The 20,309-nt window shown below is 41.7% G+C and overlaps 1 protein-coding gene across 4 annotated transcripts in view; it reads right to left on the reverse strand.

The window, feature by feature from the left end:
- The window catches only part of ctnnal1 (catenin (cadherin-associated protein), alpha-like 1), a 36,957-nt gene that overhangs the window by 9,841 nt on the left and 6,807 nt on the right, over positions 1-20,309 (reverse strand). For 3 of the 4 annotated variants that reach the window (XM_029167137.2, XM_055513044.1, XM_029167136.3), the window contains exons 2-5: positions 5,051-5,240; positions 2,182-2,369; positions 1,326-1,445; positions 104-193 (exon numbers count right to left, since the gene is read on the reverse strand). In XM_029167137.2, coding sequence (XP_029022970.1) covers positions 104-193; positions 1,326-1,445; positions 2,182-2,369; positions 5,051-5,240 — 588 coding nt within the window. Of the gene's footprint in view, positions 1-103; positions 194-1,325; positions 1,446-2,181; positions 2,370-5,050; positions 5,241-8,315; positions 8,469-20,309 lie in introns of those variants that run through there. The other variant, XM_029167138.3, reaches the window with a different exon arrangement.

The following is a 20,309-nucleotide window of genomic DNA, read 5'->3' on the forward strand; positions in this document are numbered from 1 at the left end:
GTGAATTGGGTTTGAGAAACAGATTAATCAAAGCACGTGAGAAGCGTAGGCATAAACTATTAACCCTGTTCTCAGTTCTAGTCTTGGAACGCCAGCGGTTTACCTTGGAGGCTGTGAGGAGCATCATGGTGCATTTCTCCAGAACTGCTCTGGCTGCAGCCATCCTTGCTTTTTTCTTCTCATCCTTCAAATCCTGCAGTGCACACACACACACACACACACACACACACACACACACACACACACACACACACACACACACACACACACACACACACACACACACACACACACACACACACACACACACACACACACACACACACACATACACCAGATGGTTATGAGTGACTTTACTCCAGTTACAACTTCATAGAGCTCTCTGTGTGTCCATGGGATATTAAGCATCAAAATATTCAAGTCTCTTTCATGCTGGTATGATGGGAGCTACAAATGTGACACTTCACTCCCAAAAGTCTAATCAAAACCTCAATCAGAATCTACTTAAAATAAACAAAGATGCAGCCCATTTGACCTACTACATCCAGACTGGCTTTAATAGGTCGGCGATAGCCTACAAGGCTGTGTGCATGTCTGTGCGTGAGTGGGAGCACATCAGTGGGAGTCAATTCAACAAAAAAAATAAAGAACAGGAGAGACCAATAGCTGCAATGAGGAGCGTTAGAGAGAGACGTGATGTGTGTGTCAAAACAGGAGCCCTGATGAAATTCAGAATGAGGGATGTTCGATCCTCCCCCCAGTCTAGCTATCGCAGCCGTTGCACTTTACATCAGCTTCTGCAGGCAAAGCGCTTTAGCTGCAGATGCTGAATGTATGCATTAGAGCAGGATTAGAGAACTTTGACAGTGCAAAGTTTCTCCAAAGCATTTGGTTTAATTTGTGCTTTGCTACAAAGACTGAATATTGCATTAGGAAACAAAACCCTGAACTGTAAGTCAGTTCGTTGCAGCAAGTGACCCGAACATTGTTTATGGTACGAGGCACTGATTGAGCAGATACAGATGGAGATAAGGAAACTGCAGAAACAAAGAAGCTTGAGGAGGCCATTTGACTTAATTGTTTGACTTTTGGGAAGTGTAAATATTTGATGCTGGAACTGCAGAGTTTTCCTGCACATTCATGGTGTTACGACCTGCAGGTTTCCCAGCACAGTTTAAGTCGATGAGCTGTTTGAACATGATATTAATAAAACTGAAGCTTGTTTGAATGGTAATGAATAAAAAGCTTCTAGAAGCAATTAGATCCTTAAAGTGAGCTCACGTTTTCGAGAACAGAAAAGCACCGCGTCTTTGCATGATACTCACGTTCTGTCTGTCTCCTGTGAGGTGGGCAAACTCCACCATCTCATTGCCAAACTGGCTGAAAATCTGTACAAATTCCTGGAATGTGCTGACTCTCTCCAGGTGGTCAAGGGTAACCAGGACCTGAAAGATGTAAGAAGATCAAACTGTGCGTTAACCTGGAACATATGGTTTGTGTAATTTTAGCCAGAACAGCAAGCAAAATTATTTATATATTTTTAGTTTATATCCCAAAAGTTTATTGGGACCTAAACTCACTAACTAATTATTTGACTATTACTAGTTAAATAATAGTCACATATTTGAATATTATATTTTTTATAGTTACATTTCTATATCATTCACACATTTTTGCCTTGATGTGATGTAATATGTCAGGGAAACCTTTAAAAAAGTCAATAGCAGCCCATGTAGCAGCTTATTTAGCTGCTGAAGGTCGGCTAACAGTGCAGGTTTTATCCATGCCAGACAATAAGGAGGAACAGATGTAATTACGTTTGCCAGTAATGGAGAACAGGGGGCTGTCGGCTGTCTGTCCAAACGAGGATAACCAGTCATGATTAGGCCCCTGTGTCCATTCCTGCCTCGGTCTACAGCTACTTCCATATCACAGTGTCTGACTAAGAGCATAGCCAGGTACGAAGAAGAGAGACAGTCTCTGGCTCTGGGTTTTTATGTGGTTGCTAAATGTGCTGCTTCCCTTCAATTACCTCCAGAGTAGTGCATCAGAGCCAGGACTTATCTGTTTTGAAATAGTGGAGTCAGGATGAAAGTTTCTACGGAGTGTGTGCAAGACACTGATATATAGAGTTAAGGCAATGGTTTTAAAATGGTGCCGCTGCATATCAGTGTGTCTTACCTTGTTGCGTGATGTGATTATTTGTTTAATGACAATGCGGTCGGCTAAGACCAAGACTTTAGTGACTGAAGAGAGGAGCAAGCGTGCAGCTTTCACCATCCCCGTCCTATCACTAAACACCGTGACATGTCCGTCCGACTGGCACGACAAGGACGATCCCACATCTGTCAGCTGGGCTATGGCATCACCTGACAAAGAAGAGCGAGGGACACAGTGTGGTTCAGGCGCTCATGTGGGGAACAATCCAAAAGTGAGTTGTGTCCTGAATTTCAAAATAGCTCATTTGGAATTAACCATCCAAAAATATGACTTTTGTTTGGCTTGAAGACTTTCTGGTTAGTGGTTAGATGTATTTTCCCAGGTGGGACAGCAGACCTAGAACATGCTGGAGGCCTTAAATATCCCATCTGGCCTTTGAGTACCTTGGGACCCCCGAGGAAGTGCAGCAGGATGTGGTTGGGCAGAAAGGGCTCTGGGCCTCTTTGCTCTGCTTGTTGCCACTGAGATGTGGACCCTGATAAGCGGCCGAAAATTCACTCATGGATTTTAAACTAACAACTTACTAAATACTCTCTGAGGCAGACCAGACTTCAGGCTGCACAATGTCGCATTCAGCCACCTCTGGGAGAACCTGTTTAGATTTACCACAGCTGCGCCAAGCTCCCTAACAGGGAAATGTTGTCTGCATGAAATCATTACTTCTATGCTGCTTTTACAAAACCTATCACTAAAATAGTCCTTAGGGAAGCATTTAGAGTGAGAGGGGGAGGTGCGACGTCCCAGAGATGGAGAAAGGAAAGAGAAGGCCTCTGTCGGCTCGTGCAGCTTGGCTATTTGATTTGGCTGGTCCTTTAAACGAAGCCGAGCATTCAAACTGATTATATCCGACAGGCTGCTTTTCAGTACCAGCTCTGCTAAGCAGCAGAAGCTTTGAGTCCTAGCTCACAAAGAATGTTGCTCGACCCTCATGACACTATACTAGGGGGGAGGCAGAGGCCCGAGCCCAGTTTCTTCTCATCAGTACCTTCAGTCCTTAAATATGAATTATCCTCATTGAATGTAAATCTGTGAGCCCGCTGTCCCACCATTTGATTACTTTATTTACAGTACAAAGCTATTATGTCTGAGGTCTTTTATTTATTATCCTTCAGCTGCAATCCAGACTATGCTTATTTTGATTCTAACAACTGTCTTCTTCCTGAAAAAGAAGGAGAAATGCTTGCGAATGAACGCAAAGAACGACTGAGATGGAGATACTGCACAGATTGCCTTCGCTGACCTGCCTCATCGGATCGCCTCACTGCTCCGATGATGGGTAACATCTAATTAAACTAGAGCTTTCAGCTAGCTTTTATTTCATTCATTACAGCACACAAGGCTGAGCCCTGCCTGATTAAACTCTCCCTTTGGCTAGGTATTACAAAATGTCAATCCTTCACTAACTAGCCCCGCTCTCTTGTGGAGATTTAAAGGCTCTAAAAAGACTTTCTTTTCATCCCAGAAGACGTCTCCATCATTTAGAAATGGATACAGACAAAAAGTTCTGTTTTTAATAGTAGACACTTGTCTTACACACATACGCTGCACTCCGTCTCACCTATGCACACACATTCACATCCTCATTTTCCCATCAGACTTTAGTCCTCCTCCCTCTATGCACTCTTTGTCTGTGTTTTAGCTGTCTATACAAATCAGTTCTGTGTGGGGATTAAACGCTTTGCAACACAAGCCCCCCCCCATAAAGCTATTATCATGGTGTTGTGTCTGAATTCCTAACCAGTGTGATAGTGTTTCTGCTTTTCTTTGTAGAGTGCAAATGAGGCCCTTGTTTATCTGATTAGAACTATGTTGCCAGATATGAAGAAGTTTCATGCCAACTTTCAGAGGATGCAGAGGTGAGGTATGTGAGAGAGTTTTTTAGAAAATGTAGAGGACATATTTCTGACAAATCCTTATTCATCTGGTTCAGTTAAAGCTGGCAGTCCCACGACAGTGATCTACACTTGTTCCTTTACACTGGTTGTCACCTGTCCAAATCGCTCTCATTATTTACACTTAATACAAGCGTCCGTCCAGACAGATTACCATTTGCAGGCTGACAGAGCGAACGCTGGACGAGACACACACACACACACACACCTCCTAATGGGCATGTTTTGAGTGAGTAGGAAAATAGGAAAATACCGGCATGGGGAGAGTCTTAGAACAGGACCAGTCAGCTAGCGGATTCAATCCCTGAACAGAATTAGTAGCCCTGACCTGGTGGAGAAATATTTCTTTATGTAACACAGAAGTAATGTATGAGGCTGTGAAAATCAGGGAAACTACGGCTCCTTCAATTTCACCCTCAGCCTGGACACATAAAGTGTCCAAGGGCCTATCAGAATCTATTATGCAGGACTTTCCAAGCCAGTGCAGACACATCCATTCCCACTCTCACCACAGCGCCCCTGGGTGAAGAAGCTCTTTTTTCCCGCATTCACTTCAAATCTAATAACAACAATGTCTTTAGAGAACTCTGGAGGTCATCCAGTGTAACACTATTTGACAGTCAGGCTGTCGAGACTCATCAGAATTTGGTCAAATTTGCTAACACTGGGAAGCCTGAAGGTGAGTGTGATGGATACAAGTTTCACTTTATAAAATAAGTACTGATGAGAAGACAACTTAATATGTGATCCTCTGTGGTCGTTTTTGAACATCAAAAAGTCTTACATGCCCTTAGGACAAAAAATGTGATGCCCACCACAAAATCATTTTTGCAGAACCCTCCTACATTTTGATACCATGTACTTATGACCACATATATACAGCTGACAGTGTGGTGAGGTTTGAGTGTTGCAACTGAGTGAAATAAGATCCAGCATACCTGCTCGGCGAGCCTCGAAGCAGGCTTGACCCATCTCATCCTTTAGCTCTTGGTTTTCGACAGCGATAGCCTCCCCGACGGCAACAAATCGTCCCACGGCCACGTTCACAGCCTGGCCCACCTTGTGGACGGCTGTAAGGGTGCGCTCGGACTTCTTTGGCTTGTCTTTGTGGTTGATCAGAGTGGTGATCTGTACCAATACGGCAAAAAATAAAGAAATATAAAGAAATATTAGAATATTGTGGGCTATGAATATTATATTATAATGAATTTTAAAGCTTCATGATAGTAGCTGGGGCAGCACGGTGGTGCAGTGGGTAGCACTGGCTCCTCACGGCAATAAGGTCCTGGTTCTTTCCAGGTACCATGGCTTCTTCCAACGGTCCAAAGACACAAGTTTAGGTTAACTGGCTACTCTACATTGCCCTTAGGTGTGAGTGTCCGTGTGAATGGTTGTTCGTCTCTGTGTAGCCCTGCTATGGACTGGCGACCTGTTCAGGGTGTACCACACCTCTCGCCCCTCAGCTAGCTGGGATAGGCTCCAGCCCCCCACGACCCCGAATGGGAACACGTGGTAGAAAATGGATGGATGGATGATAGCAGCTCTGCCAAACTACAACCATAAGCCCTATTCATCAGTGAAAGTATCCTGGCATTACATCCAAACAACATCTCTGATAAAGGAGCACTCTCCGTTGGGAGCACGCTCCAGTTGCTTATCAGGAGGGCACAACTTTCCTGCCAGTGCAGCAACAGCTACCTGCAGTGAGATACCTGTCTGAGATACAGCTTGTGCGCGTCTTACTGCTGTATGCGAGTCAGGAAGGAAAGGAAACGAGTCTAGAGTACAAACACGAACACCATCGCTCGCACAGCAGCTCATAAAAGAGGAAAGAAGGGCAGCAACAGAAGCAGTGGATGTGATCATGCATCACGTTTCGTGATATACAACACAATCCACTGCTGGGTGTAACTCAGGTGGGAGCACTTAGTTACAACGGAGAGTATCAATTATGAATAGTATAACCAATTATCATTTATTATTTATTGATTGCTTTCATTCTTTCCAGCTGTCATGGTGGATGTGGATTTCTGTGTGTGTGTGTGTGTGTGTGTTAAATCTTTCAGGTCAGTATTGGTGGGGGGTGCCTTTAATTGGTATCTTTTACAGATCAATCACTAGGGGCTACAGAACACGTTTGTTCTGCTGAGCTGTGTGGCAGCGAAAGAAACAAAATGAGCGGAATTAAACCCTTGTTTAAGTCTACACCTCTGTTTGACCCTCTTATGTCATGTAAATGTCACAAAATTGCTCAACAGCAAAAGCTCCAACCAAGCAAATCGCTCAGTTTCACTGCTTTCGGTGCGTGTTGACCCTGGGACACTTGCATTATTGTGGTTATCTGCTGAAAATAGAGTTTCCCAGTTCCACTGTGTTAAAGGCAGAATTACTGAGTCAGCAAACATCCCAAGCTGCAGCCTGAGATGTGGCTCACATTAAAACTGTACGTCAGACGTCATAATTAAAACGTTCAAAGGGAAAGACATGTGCTTACCTAATAGCTGTAAAAGGCTGTGTGGAGAATAAATGGAGACGGTGGAACAGAGATTGGAACTATTTACATATTGAAAGCAGTGACTATGTTGACTGAGAAATTGCTGTTCTGCAGTGAAGGTATTTTTTTTTAATCACCAAAAAAACTGTGGTTGTGTCCTCGTATAAGAATGTAAAGTACAAAATATTAGTATAGTCTACAGCTGCTCCTCTGTCAGTAACCATCTCATTGCTGTATGTTCTCACTTTTATTCAACGTCTTAAAATAAGATGTAACTTGTCCACTTTCCTTCTGCTCTGTCAGACCATTGTTTAGTGGAAAAATGACTACCAGGAATGTCTTTAAGGCTTTCACTCCATCACTCATCACTTCATGTGCTGCTGTGTCTTTATTATTTCAGTATTGCAGCTTCCTTCCCTGCGAGTCCAGTATTTTTCACTGACTCATCCATGTCCCCCTGAGAAAACACCGATTAGACATTATGCATCCTAATGGAAGGAATTAGGGCAGGACAAACGCAGGACTCACACATGTGTGATGTATACATGAGCTGTTTTTAGTGTCATGTGAAAACCATAGGATAATTAAGAATTCTGCACTTTCAGGCCCCAACATCTCTTCAGTTGTGAACACGTCTGAATGCAGGGAAACATGAGATGGTTTCCCAGGGGACAGATACAAATGGTGACACCCTTGAACAATGACATACTGGCACTGCTCCAAAAACTAAAGGGGGGTGGGGCCTGAGAAAAGAGGGCAGCCTGTATGTGTGTACATCCTTGTAGGTGTACAAACACCAGCTCCTCTCTCAAAGGAGGAGGAAGTGAAAGTGACAAACAATGGGAAACAAAGAAGGCTCAAATGTGACATCAGGAGAAAATCTGATTATAGCCCTTCCAGTGTGAAAAATGCTTCTTCCACACTTGGCAGATGAGGGTAAAGTTTTTTTAACAGGTTTAGGATGGTGTCTGTAAAACACACAGAACAGAACAAGCCCCTGTGAATTGCAGGGACAGAAAGAAAGAGTGCAAAGAATAACACTGCCAGGGATTTCCTCCACCAGGGATTACTAGGTGGGTACATTTACTGTGCTGTGCAAACAGGAACAGTTCTGGGTGGAGAGAACATAACAGTGACAGAGTGCCATTGACAAAGACAGGCCTTTGTGTTTGTATGTGTAGGAGCCTGTTTTATTCCTAATGAGTAGAAACAGGGACGTTTAACAAAACAAGGTTTTTCTAGCCTCTTACTGACTTTAAACTTCCTGTCATACAGCCAATGTAACCCTAGAGTTTGCTGACAAAGACTACATTTTCCTTATAAAATGTACTTACTGTACTGGAAACTGAATGTAACAATCGTTTGGCTCAAAGAACTGCACACGTGCAAAGTATACCAGGCTGCAGAAGCATTTTAGTGGAGCGATGCCCACCAGCCCTGCACCACCCAACCTAATGCTATGAAAACCCACAAAGGATTTGTACAAACACAAAATATGTGAAATAGGCAAAAAAATGTTGCTTTTTGCAAAAGTCAGAACTCGGACAGATCTGTGAACCGAACAAAAAAACTGAACATTTTTCACAGCATAAGAAAGGAATGTACTCCATCAAGGTTGTAGTGTTCCATGCGCTGTATCGACTTCAGTCTGCAGTGAAAGATTAGTTTGATTATAGTCTCCCAACTTAACAGTCTCAGGTTTTACTCACACAGCTGCTGTCCATCCACTTCTTATTACTCCATCTCTGTATACAGCCAGTCAATTCCCGAAAATTCACCTCTCATCTCTTTGTTGTCCGTAAACGATTACAAGGCCGTGAAACCACATCAATAGCTCACTCTGAGAAACACAATGCGCACACAGAGCCCACCCACTGGTTAGTAGGAAATCCAGACTAACACCTCAAGGGCACAGTGACTGACTATAAATCAGCGAGTAACAAAAGCTGGAAATATTTGTGGCTGCCTCCCATGGCTACTGACTGAGTTTGACTGAGCGGCGATGCTAGCAGACCTTTACACATTGTCTGAGTCACACGTTCTCTCTGCCTGTGTACTTGGACTGTACACTTGCAGAAACCAGCAGATAAATAGGAGTGTTTGGCAAAGATAAATACACTGCACTTAAAACAGATCTATTCAAAGACACTTTTCTAGCTGCAAATTTGCATCGTTCTTGTCATTTAATAATGCCAAGACACCCAAAGGCAAAGAGATATAAGTGAGTGTGAACAATCTCATCCTGGAGGCCTGATGGGCTCTTATTAAACACATATTGTGGCCATTTGTCATGATAATTGCTTGCGCTGCAAGTTGAATGTTGTTCTTATTAGTATAATTTATTGGTGATTCCTTTTTAGTTGTCTTAGCGCCTAAAGTTGAGAATAACAACTCACCAAACTTTCTGTCTAGACTGAATACACTAAATGAGTCCTAAGGATACCTAGGATAGAACCTTAGGTCGCATTCATTCTTTACTATTCGAGCCCAAGAATTTCCACATGTGTAGTATATTATTAATCCATCCACTGGAACTGCACAGTTTGGTCTTATCTACCAGTACTTAGATTCAAATTAATGCTGTACTGCTGGATAAATGTGTTTCAGATACTGTTTGGTGCACGGGCAGGAAATAATTGGACAGTAGTTGGTGTGAAGCGAAGGCGATGAATCAGAGAGGAAAAAAGCAAGGTTAAACATCATGTCAGTGTTTACTGGCTGATCAGATGAAAGCGTCGACATTCTTTCTGTGTGATTTCTTTCCTATTTGTCCTTGTTAATATAAAACACCCTCCATCTGTGGTAACTTCACTCGCCCCCTGTCTTTGTGCACATCTGACTGTCGCTGTCATTACAGACGCTACAGCATATGGATCACTTTGCTAAAACAAACAGGGAACGGCACTTCCAGGCCTCATTTTGGCCCATTATTGAACAAAGCAATCACTGTTGCAGTGGGAACTTCACCAAACAGAACTCTCTAACTTTATGTATTATAAGCATGGATTTCGCATGGAGGTTTCTAGACATTACTCTTGTCTTCCACCCAGTGTGTACTGTGCCCTTGAAAATGCCTAGTTTGTGTTTGGTCTTTATTGATGTCGAGCTTGACGTTGCTGGTTGTTCACAGGGGAACGCGAGAGAGAGCGCGAGCGGGGGAACATAAGACGAACAGGGATGAAAGTCGCACAGAACGCGCACTTTAATGACCGAGTAAATTCCTTCCAAATTGGACTGAGCAGACGGGAGTTCGATGCTGCGCGGACTCTGAGAAGAGATATGAGGAGATGAAGAGGGAGACAAGGGAGTTAGGAGGAGAGTGGATGCAGAGAGATGGGGCGAGGTGAATATCTACACGACACTTTGTCTTGTTTCTTTCTCACTGTGTATCTCTTATCACCCTTCTCTTTCTCAAACTTCCCTCCCTTGCGACTTTTGTATCCTGTCTCCTTTTCTTTTTACCTTCATCCATTTCCCCCCTAGCAGTGTTCTTTGTGCCGTTAGTGATTAGAGCTTGTCCCCAGAGTCACGCTGCTGCAGTGCAGCGCGGCGCAGTACGCTACAGTAACAGCTTGCAGTGTTTAAGCTGGATTCTTTGGGGCAGAACAGTCTGCACAGAACAGCAGAAATATCAGTGTAGTGGCTGCACCATCCAACTACTACACTGCAAAGCATATTAGTCAATATTAGTCAGAGGATTTATGCCCTTTCCTTTTCTGTGAGTGTTCAGAGGCAGGATGCTGACACTGACAAATATTGAGAAACAAATTGAAACATTTTTATATTCCTTTACTATCCAAGTCATCATTTTTGGAATAAACACTAAGCTCACTAAGAAGTTTTAATTGTTGTACATTTTCATTAGTTTTTGTCAGTGACATTTTACATTGAGGGAAAGAAACAAAGAATCAGAACCATGAGAATTCCTGCAACTCACAAATAAAAAGTCTCAAGACCCAGAAGGATAGAAAGCGAGCGAGAAAGACTGTGTTTGTAGTAATGAACCCGTGGAGGTCACAGAAAGCTGCAGCATCATAAATCTTTTCCTGAGACAAACTGACCCTAGATCAGTTGCAGTTGGGGAGCCTAATTTGTTACAGTTCCTTCCACCTCCTTTTGTTGATGTTTTGTTTATCCGTTTCCTGTTATTTTCTTTTCAGGTGTCTTGTTTCATTGATTTGTGTCTGTATTTATTCTCACGCTTTTTGATGTTCTTGTCCATGTTCTACCTGTTTGCTTTACTTCACCGACCTCAAGCTCATCCTGTTGCCCACTGTTTTTGAGTTTGTTAGTCAGTGTTAAGATTGCCTAAATTGTTAGCTCCTGCTCTGCAGCAGTTTTGTTTTGTAATATTTTCCATATTGTTCGTTTGTTTCTTCTCTTACTTCTATAACTTTGTTTCCTTAGCAGTCCAGACTTTTTATTATTTGTTATTCAACTGTTAGCGCCTGCTTTTTGTCCTTTTTCCAGCCTTGCTGTGATTTTTCATTCCGTACTTATTAAATCTTTGAAAACCAACTCGACATCTCTTGCTCTAGGGTCTAACCTGTCAGCTATCGTGTTTATGGCATAATTAAACCTTCCACATCAGTGAAAGCAGCCTGCAAACCTGACATTGTGAGGGAGCAAGTTGTGAAACATACTTTTTGTTCTTTTTTTCTAATACACAATCATATACAACTATCATGTGAAGGGAGGGGGCCTGCACCACTTTCCGACAAATTAATAAAGAGCAAAGAGATTTGGCAGTGGTAGCTGCGACCCTTTACGGTCATTGAATACAGATGGCTTTACCAACAAGGCAGATAATTCCAGAGAATAAGTGCATGTCTATACAACCACATGACAGGCATAGTACCATCTGACTGCCAAACAGAGAGGCAGAGTGGGGAGAAGGGCAGAACAAGCAGGAGGTGATGGATGTGGGAAGACTACAGAGGCCAACTGACAGATTAGCATTCCTTTGTATTTATGTCCAAAGGGCAGGCATCTCCATGAGCTTATTAGATTTTCAGTAGATCCTTATTAAACTTTAGTTCCTGTTGTATGGTAACGCTGCTTATGTATAGTTACATTTTCTTAAATTTCACAGCATTCATTGGATTTAATACCCCATGGTAGGTTGTCACTGCTCAAATTTAGCAAGAGGAGATCTTTTTTGAAATTTGCTGATGCTAATACAGGGCCAGTACCACACTGTATGTTCCAATAGTGACATTTGCATCAAATAATGTTTAAGCTAGTAAAAACAAAATCACTGATTTAATAAGAGACTGAAATATTAATGGTAACTATAAAGTTCAGTATTTTAACTGAAGAAATCAAAAACTGATTGGTAGATTACTTTAAAAATCAACTCATCTATTTTGTATTACCCTTAGTCTAAATATGTCAGTAAAGGTTCTCAGTCTCAGTCACGACTTAACTTGGAGATACAATCTAAGTAGCTGTATTGCTTTTCGCTTCACTTCTTAAGTATTAGTCTTGAAATTGAAATTATTATAAACAGGAAGCTACAAACCTGATAATATTTAATAAGTGGTAAGCCCTTAGAAGGGAATATCTCTGCTTTCACTGCTGCCACGCTGTTCAATGGCTTCATCACAGAAGCCTTTGACAGCTATTCTCCATAATAAGACTTCCACTTTAAATATCTGGAAAGGTTGATGTAGTGAGCCAATATTTGTGAGCTATATTTGATGGAGTCGTTTCTTGTAACAAGTCACTCACAGCTGACAATCGTGCACTGAGCCAGTTTCTGCTTTGTGCAGTGGATAGACAGAATAAACAAGGCTGGTTAGAAGGACAGTGACATGGGCCAAAGGTTGCAAATCATAAAACAAGCACATGACAGGAGCCTCAGCCCACTCGACATGCATCAAATGAGACAGAGAAGCGAGCAGACACTGATAGAGCTAGACAGTAACAAGTGGGGGGTGTGAAAGCAGGATCTCAGGCTCGCAGACAGGCTGACAGAAGACGCTGTTGGTCAGTAAAGACAATCTGAACGCATAGTGAATGAGTATGTATTTGTAATGGTGTTTATTTGAATGAGAAAAGGGCACTGTTTGGCCTTCACGTGTTGGCTTAGCAATCAGAGCTGACATTTCAATATGTGGGCCGACAGGATGAATTCACAGCAAACATCCACAAAACAGGTTATCACTGAGGAATAATAACTAGTTACAACCAACAAGTAAAGAAAGATGATCTATCATAAACATATTAGGTCAAGACTATTACAGATGCACTGTTCAAGTCAACACAAACACAATTAGCATTCATAAAGAGATTATGTTTGAATTTGTATTCACAAAAGATAAAGAAATGTTTGTAATACCCAATTTGTCTACAACATCGACTTTCTTAATCAACAAAAGAAGCCAATCTTCCTGAAAGCTGAATGTTCTAAACACAACAAAACTATGACGTGCATGAACAAACAATGCACAATCCTAGTAATAATAACATGAAACCTGGTCTCTATCCTTCCTACTTCATGTGGGGATTTTTATTTTTAAATTATTCATGTCACTCTATTTCTTCATTCACATCATGTGCCTTTATTTCTTTGCTGCCCAACCTGTATGTTAGCAGACACACCCCTGTGATCCTGGGATCTACTCCACAATAAGATACCAACTCCATATTACCTAGTAATTTATTGTGTATAGTCTTCTTGAGGTAGAAACATTTTACCTGTGGACTATGCAGACTTGAATGTCTGATATTCAAAGACTGTGAAACAAAAAAGATGGTAAATGCGAAGCTGGTTAAAACACATAGCGTGTTCCTGCGACTGCTGTGGCGTGCCAAGGCTGCAATGTCTACACAGTTATACGGCGCTGCAGCAGAGAAAAGAAAACGCTGAAACACTGTGAGACACACACAGTTTGTACGCAACAGAGCACAATGCCTCTTTCATTCCTTCTTGCGCACGTAATTCTCCGGATAGTTGGTAGGAGGGAGACTCAGAGAGACAGAGAAAGTCAAGGGGGGGTCAAGCAAGGAGAGCAGATATATGCCCTGAACACAACAGGACTGCCGGGTCAAACTCCCTCTGGCTGTCTCAGCTGTTCACCTGCCCTCACCTGGGGATGCACCTAATCAAGCACAGCGGGGTCAGCAGCAGATACAGAGGTGCTAGCTCACCTGGGCCTTGAACCCCACCCGCACCAAGCTTTGCAAGCTCTGACGCAGTCTGCTCTGTGCCCTTACCATTTACCTTTCAGAGGAAACTGGCTGAGGGGTGCATTATACGCAGCATTATCAGTCACTTTCATCTTTTTATGGGGAGAGCCTACATATCCATTAACATTATGTGCTTACTGTTGCAGCCAGACGTAACTATTAGTCGTCTTATTACGATACCTGAATTATGTGCAATGCTTTTTCTACAACCGTCATTCTGGTTGAATAAAATATGCCACAATTACCGCGTTAAGCCTTTGAGGATTCGTTCAACAATTGCTTTTACTGGCAGAAGGATGATCTGATTGTTTCCCACCTGGCTGTGGCTAGTAAAGTGCCCTTAACTTGTTTCCTGTACTACTGTCTCAGTCTCCCGTTGCAGGGCACACTGTACTGACAATGAATGGCAGCTGTCACTGCGCCAGTCATTTATCAACATCCAATAAAAGTGACACTGATGATTTCCTTTAAGTCTCAGTAAGAAAACAAATAGGGGTCAAAACGTAAGGTAATCACCATACTGTACCAGTCAATGAGCAAGTGTTTACTGATGTTTAGATTATAAAACTCAAGCAAGGCTTCGCTGGCTGCTCACAGGGTGTTGAGGTACATGAGCTCCTGAGGACAAACTGAACAAACTTTTAAATTGCTATTCTTGTACAGGACTGAAATCTGAGCAGCTCTCACTGTACGTGTTCACAGTCAGCGGACATGACGTGATTTCCTGACTAAACTCTTGTATGCGTTGTCTTTGCAGCTAAATCTCCGCAGGTAACTGTGACTTTTCCATTAAAGCTGAGGTGGCATCTAACCCTTGAGTAGTCTTTGCTCCAGGCTCCTTACATGACTCACAGCGCGACAGTGTTTCAAACGCTATTTTCTGTCTCTTCTGTTCCAGCTTTTGTTGAGCCACGGTTCAACAGCAAGTGGTGCTACAGCGTGCATCACAATTTTTTGAGCGTGGAACTCAAGCTTGGCCAGATTAGCTGAGTCACCAAGGAACCCTTTAAACAAGCTGAGAAATGTAGATTCATTTCACTGAACAAAGCAGTTAATACCAATCCAATACCAGGCACACCAACTGAAAAAAATGATTAGAGGGTATATAAAATCAACAAAAAAGTATGTAAATAAATAAAAAAGTATGTCAGACATATTTTTAATCTGGTCTGAGGACTTCACTTGCCCCTTAGGGAAAGGGCAGCTGGCTCCACTGACAATCACCCATCACTGTCTCCCCCAGTGTTTGCGAAGAAGCCAAGAAAAAAGAATTGATTATGAGGCTGGCACAGAGTTTACACACCAATAAACTCAGCTGAAATTTTCTAAGGGACCATTTACTGTCAAATAAATGACAAATATAATCCCACTTACGGCCTGGTATCACAGTTTGGCATCGATCCTTGGAGCTTTGCCATGACTGAAGTGTTCATGGCCTCCATAATACCTCTTTCCAAATACAGGAGTGGAAACGTGGCCTGGGGCCTCCACATTACATTTGACATGAAGAGAGGTATTCATCTTCGGGGCCTAGTAGCAGCCTGGCTAACCATTCATGTGTCATAGCAGGTTAGTGTTTCCAATCAGGAAGTAGACGCCAAAACAGAGCAGCCTATGTGCTACCTGGTGCTTCATCATATCTGTCTAAAAATAATGGGAAATCTATCAAGTTTTAAGTGGGCCCGTTGAGTTGAGAGCTCTCTAGAGTCACTCTGACCTAAGCTGGATGTTATTTACTGTATGGTAAATTATGACAAGCCAAACCAAATCAACTCTTATGAAAATATTCATAATTTATTTGAGTGAAAGCATTACTAAATGAAGTAAAAAAAACAAACATTAAAAACGGGGGTCTGACTGACCTGATTTGTTAGTGCACTGACAATAACATGTAATCTCTCTTGAAAGCGGAGCGTTGCTACAGTGTAATCAGTCAGGATGATATGAGGTACAGGAAGCCTTGAGGAACCAGCAGCAGCTGATAAGAGTGAACGATAAAACAGGGGGATAGATGGACAGCTGTGATCAAGGGATAGACAAGAGTACGGCAGTGAGCATGCAGTAAAAGGAAAGAGAACAGCTGAGATGGAGGTTTAGAATAGGTGCATGTAAAGGAAATCAAGTAAAACGAGTCTTTATCAGTTCAGTGAACTAAATCTAAAACGTTTTTAACGAATTGTTCTTTTTCAGTTAAGAGTGACACTGAGACAGAGGAGATGAGGCCGTGTGTGTCAGAGTGACCTCTGATTCAGGTCCTCACTGGGGGGTAAACAAACACAGAATGTCTGTGGATCAATTTTTGCTCTGTTAGCCACAACCCAAGGTTAACAGATATGAGGAGGGGCTAAAGGGAATTGATCTATGTTTGCAGAGCAGCAGACCACGACTATTGTTGTGGTTCACCAACCTTGTTTCTCCTTAAAACTCTACTAGCAAGACGTTATAAAACAGATTATAAATTTAACGTTGCTTAACCTAAAAACAAGAGGCTTTAATGGTGAAACCTTTTATTAGCATGTCTTATCAAGATCCACTATTTCGGGATGTGTCTCCACTGATGGACACATTTCGTGCACATATTAGAATTTATTTTAATATAAGCTCCTTTTATTTTGATATACTGAGCAGTAGATATGAAGATTGATTTCACTCCACTCCATTTTAAAGGCTGAATTTCATCCAACAGGTATTTTAGTTTAGCATAAAGCACAAATCTAAGATGGTTCAACCCCCCCACAAAATTACTACCAGCATCCCTAAAGTAATTAACATATATTTTGGGTTTAATCTATACAGTAATTGAGCAGTTAACATGCTTAAGGAGTATAAAAGGCATTTTAGAAATAGGGATGACTACATAAATCACCCCTTCTATACATGGTTACATGGTTTACCCAGATCATCTGAGAGTCTACAGCTTACATGGATATTTTCAGTTCTGGCTTTGAGCACAAAACACAATACAGAGGAGCTGTCAAACAAAATATAAATCAGTAAATCAAACATGTTTCCTTGGGCCTTTCATAACTGTGGCTTTAGCTTATACGCTTGAAATCGGCTTAGCTACGTCCTACCACTGTGTGGGTGATGACAGAGATGCAGCTGGACTGGTGGGCATCTGCCAGCAGCAGAATACCTCTGACAACATCTCATTCTGAGGGTGCCACATAAATTTCAGGTGTGGTGTGAAAAAACTTGCAGCTTGTTGCTGATCCCGAAACAGATGTAAAATACTGTATGCTGCTTTAAAAATCCTGACACTTGCCATCAGACAAACCATCATCTAGTCAGTGGGAGATTAACAGGGTCCCGAAAGTGTGAAGCTTATACAAACTCAAAACACGCAGATAGAGCACAGGAGACTGAGAATGAGCCAAATGTTTGACTTGGGCCTAATTTTACTTAAGTGCTGGAATTTTCTAATCAGGTCTGTGCAAAACATTCAGAACACAATATCAGGCACATCTCAGGACTAAGCAGTCATGAAATGCAATAGACTTAGAATTTCTGCAGCAGGATACATATTTAAAAGGATACAACAATTGTTTAATGTGGCAAAAACAGTTGAGGAATCACTGCGATTTAAGGTCTCCAATCTGTACATCTGACGTCAGGGGAGACTCTTGTAATGAAAGGATACACAGTATTTTGTTTTATGTTTTATGTAGCAGACAAGTCAACCATGAAAACCTTTTTCTTCTAAGAGTTAAATTATTTTAATCAGTCTCACCTTTAGACATTAGGCACATTCAAAAGGATCTAAGAATAAATTGTTAAAAATTGACACTGCCTGTAAGAAATTTGTCTCTTTGAAAGTTCTGGACCTTGCAAAAAAGCACTTTATGGCCCAGAGCATTGTTCATACTTTGTTCTTGATGTCTGAACCCAGATTGTCCTCACAGAGCAAAGTCATTGTGTTTTTAAAACCTGATATAAAGGCTCAAGCCCTTATACCAGGAGCATGCTCTAGCTCCCACTCGGGCCCTATTGTATTGTTCATTCTGCTCATCAATTATCTCAGTGAGGATCCCCTGCTCTGCCAGTAAAGATTTGAGTATTTGTGTAAAATCCAAAGAAAACTTTAAATCCATGCAACTTGTTAAAGATACAATACAGCTCAGTGTATTGAGATCCACCATCACCCAGTGTTCTGATGAAACCAAAAGTACAAACCATCAGGACAATTACAACCTCTCTTCATCAGCGTCAGTCGCCACTGCTTAAATATTTGCCCCTTAGTCTGTTTGTAGGAAGCAACACATAACGCGCGAAAGTGCCTTAACTAGGCTCTGTGATAGCCTCTAACAGCACTAGTTTGTACTGCAGTGTCTGCTCTGAGGACGCTGACCACATACATCTGACACAAGGGCACTGGAAGGTGAAATAAAAGCATATGTCTAATAAAGTCAATGGCATAATTCCCTAGGGCTACCAATTGGATTTTAGCTGTTCCCATTTTAAAGTCTCTGAAAATTCTTCACAGATGAAAGGAGCAAGACAGAAAGACTTCAGGTGTTAAAGAAAGTCGGCAAAACTGTTAACTATCCCCAGAGCGAGACACAATCTCACCCCGGAGGAGAATAAAGGGCATCTCTAGGAATCAGGAGTGGAAGGTTTGACATTTAAGTTGAAAGGGATTCCAAATACTGAATGATTATATTAATAAATCAAGGAAGAGTGTCAAACCAAACATCAAAACCCTCAGTGCAGAGAGATGATGTCTGAGCAGGATGATCCATTGATGAAAGTGACGAGCGAACAAAGCGAGGCGAAGTTCGGGCCCTTGGGTGGGAATAGCACTAACTCATGCATACCAGCAAGAACAGAGTGCACCAAGGTCTCACCCTTAGAGACTCCGGTCTTTTGACCCCAGTCACGCCGGCCCTACAAAAGATACGTAGACACAATTTCACAAAGTATGCACACTAATACAGACTGTAGGGGCTGGAAACATGAGCCCTTAAAGGAATGCAGCCCCCCTGACTACAGACAGCATAATGACCCCTGTTGTGACTCTCTCTCTCACACGTTCACTGGTGCTTAGAAAAGATGCTTTCACTACATAACACGTACCTATTTTTCAAGTGTTCCTGCTGAACCTCTATTTAAACCTCTAAAAAAATCTAGAGCCTTTACATTTACTCTACACATTACACAGCAACAATAAATAAAAGTAAACTCAACAAACATGTTTTCATGTCATTTGCACCTTTCCCTTCAAATATCACACACACTTGGATGTCCAGAACAACTAGAACTTTATTTATAGAAGGTGAGTGACTTTAACTTATTTATAGGAGTTGGCACCGTGATAAGTGTGTGTGTTTAAGTACACACTCACCCCCACACAGAGAGCTGTGTTTCTTCCCAGCTGTCACCAACCAGCTCCAGTCACCCAGAACCAGTGTGACTGGAGCCACAAGATGAGAACTCCCTTGACCCAACCATGAGCATCAGGACCTACAGTCGAGCCTGAGATCATTCATACCCCTGGCAAACCTTTGACCTAAAGTTACTTTCATTCAACAAGCAAGTATTAATATATTTAATTATATAGTATATTTTAGTTTTTTGGACCAGAAATGACATAAGCTTCTCTACAATCAATAAAAAGCCTTTATTGGTAGTAATTATTTTTTCCACAATGTTAGTAACTTAGTAACAAGAATTGCCAGGGGTATGAATAATTTTGTGCTCGACTGCAATAGACTGAATCGGTATGGCCAGTTGATATTCTTTATAATTAAATTCTTTAGGCTTTTTTTTAAATAAATTCTTTTTATTTAAGTTTATTCTTTATATTTCTGACTCATTAACACACACTGTGAGGCAAGTAAAACATTTACATTTTTTGGATAAACTAAGATTTCAAACCTGCTCCACAGTCAATAAATAAGCTGTTGTTTGAGAAGATTACAACATAGCTACTCTAAATACAGCCACACCCGTCATAGTATTTGAACAAAACCTATTTATTTAGAAACATTCTGGCCCTGTGTAATCCTAAAAGTATCAAGTTAAAATCACACTGTCCTGTTCTGGGTGCAGTCTTTTCACTGTTTAAGGTCCTATCTGCTTACAATGGTCCTTTCACAGGCTTCCAAAAACATGTCCCTGAAGATATGTGACGGTCAGACAAAAGATAGCATCTGGACCACTCTTGGATATTCTATGTCAAAGAAAAGGAGGGCCAAATCTGTCTGAGCTGGTTACACACAGTTCCTGTCACTGTTCCACAGAATAGATGTACATCTGAGAATTGTGTCTCAGTTTACAGCACTGGTAAAAAAAAGGCAACATCTTCAGAAGAATATTGAAACTGAGCTCTTAGGCTATGTGGACTACCTGTAGTTACTAGTTGGTTTCCAGTAGACTGCATAAATAATGATGTAATACAGAGACACTAGACTCTGGAGAGGTTGAGATTAAAAGTGATAAAACTGGGGAATAAGTGGGGAGAAACTGAGCACAAGGCTAAAGACAGAATGAAAAGGCAAAAGAGTACGGGGTGT

Source organism: Betta splendens, chromosome 11, assembly GCF_900634795.4.
Source record: "Betta splendens chromosome 11, fBetSpl5.4, whole genome shotgun sequence".
In the NCBI taxonomy this organism is placed as follows: domain Eukaryota; kingdom Metazoa; phylum Chordata; class Actinopteri; order Anabantiformes; family Osphronemidae; genus Betta; species Betta splendens.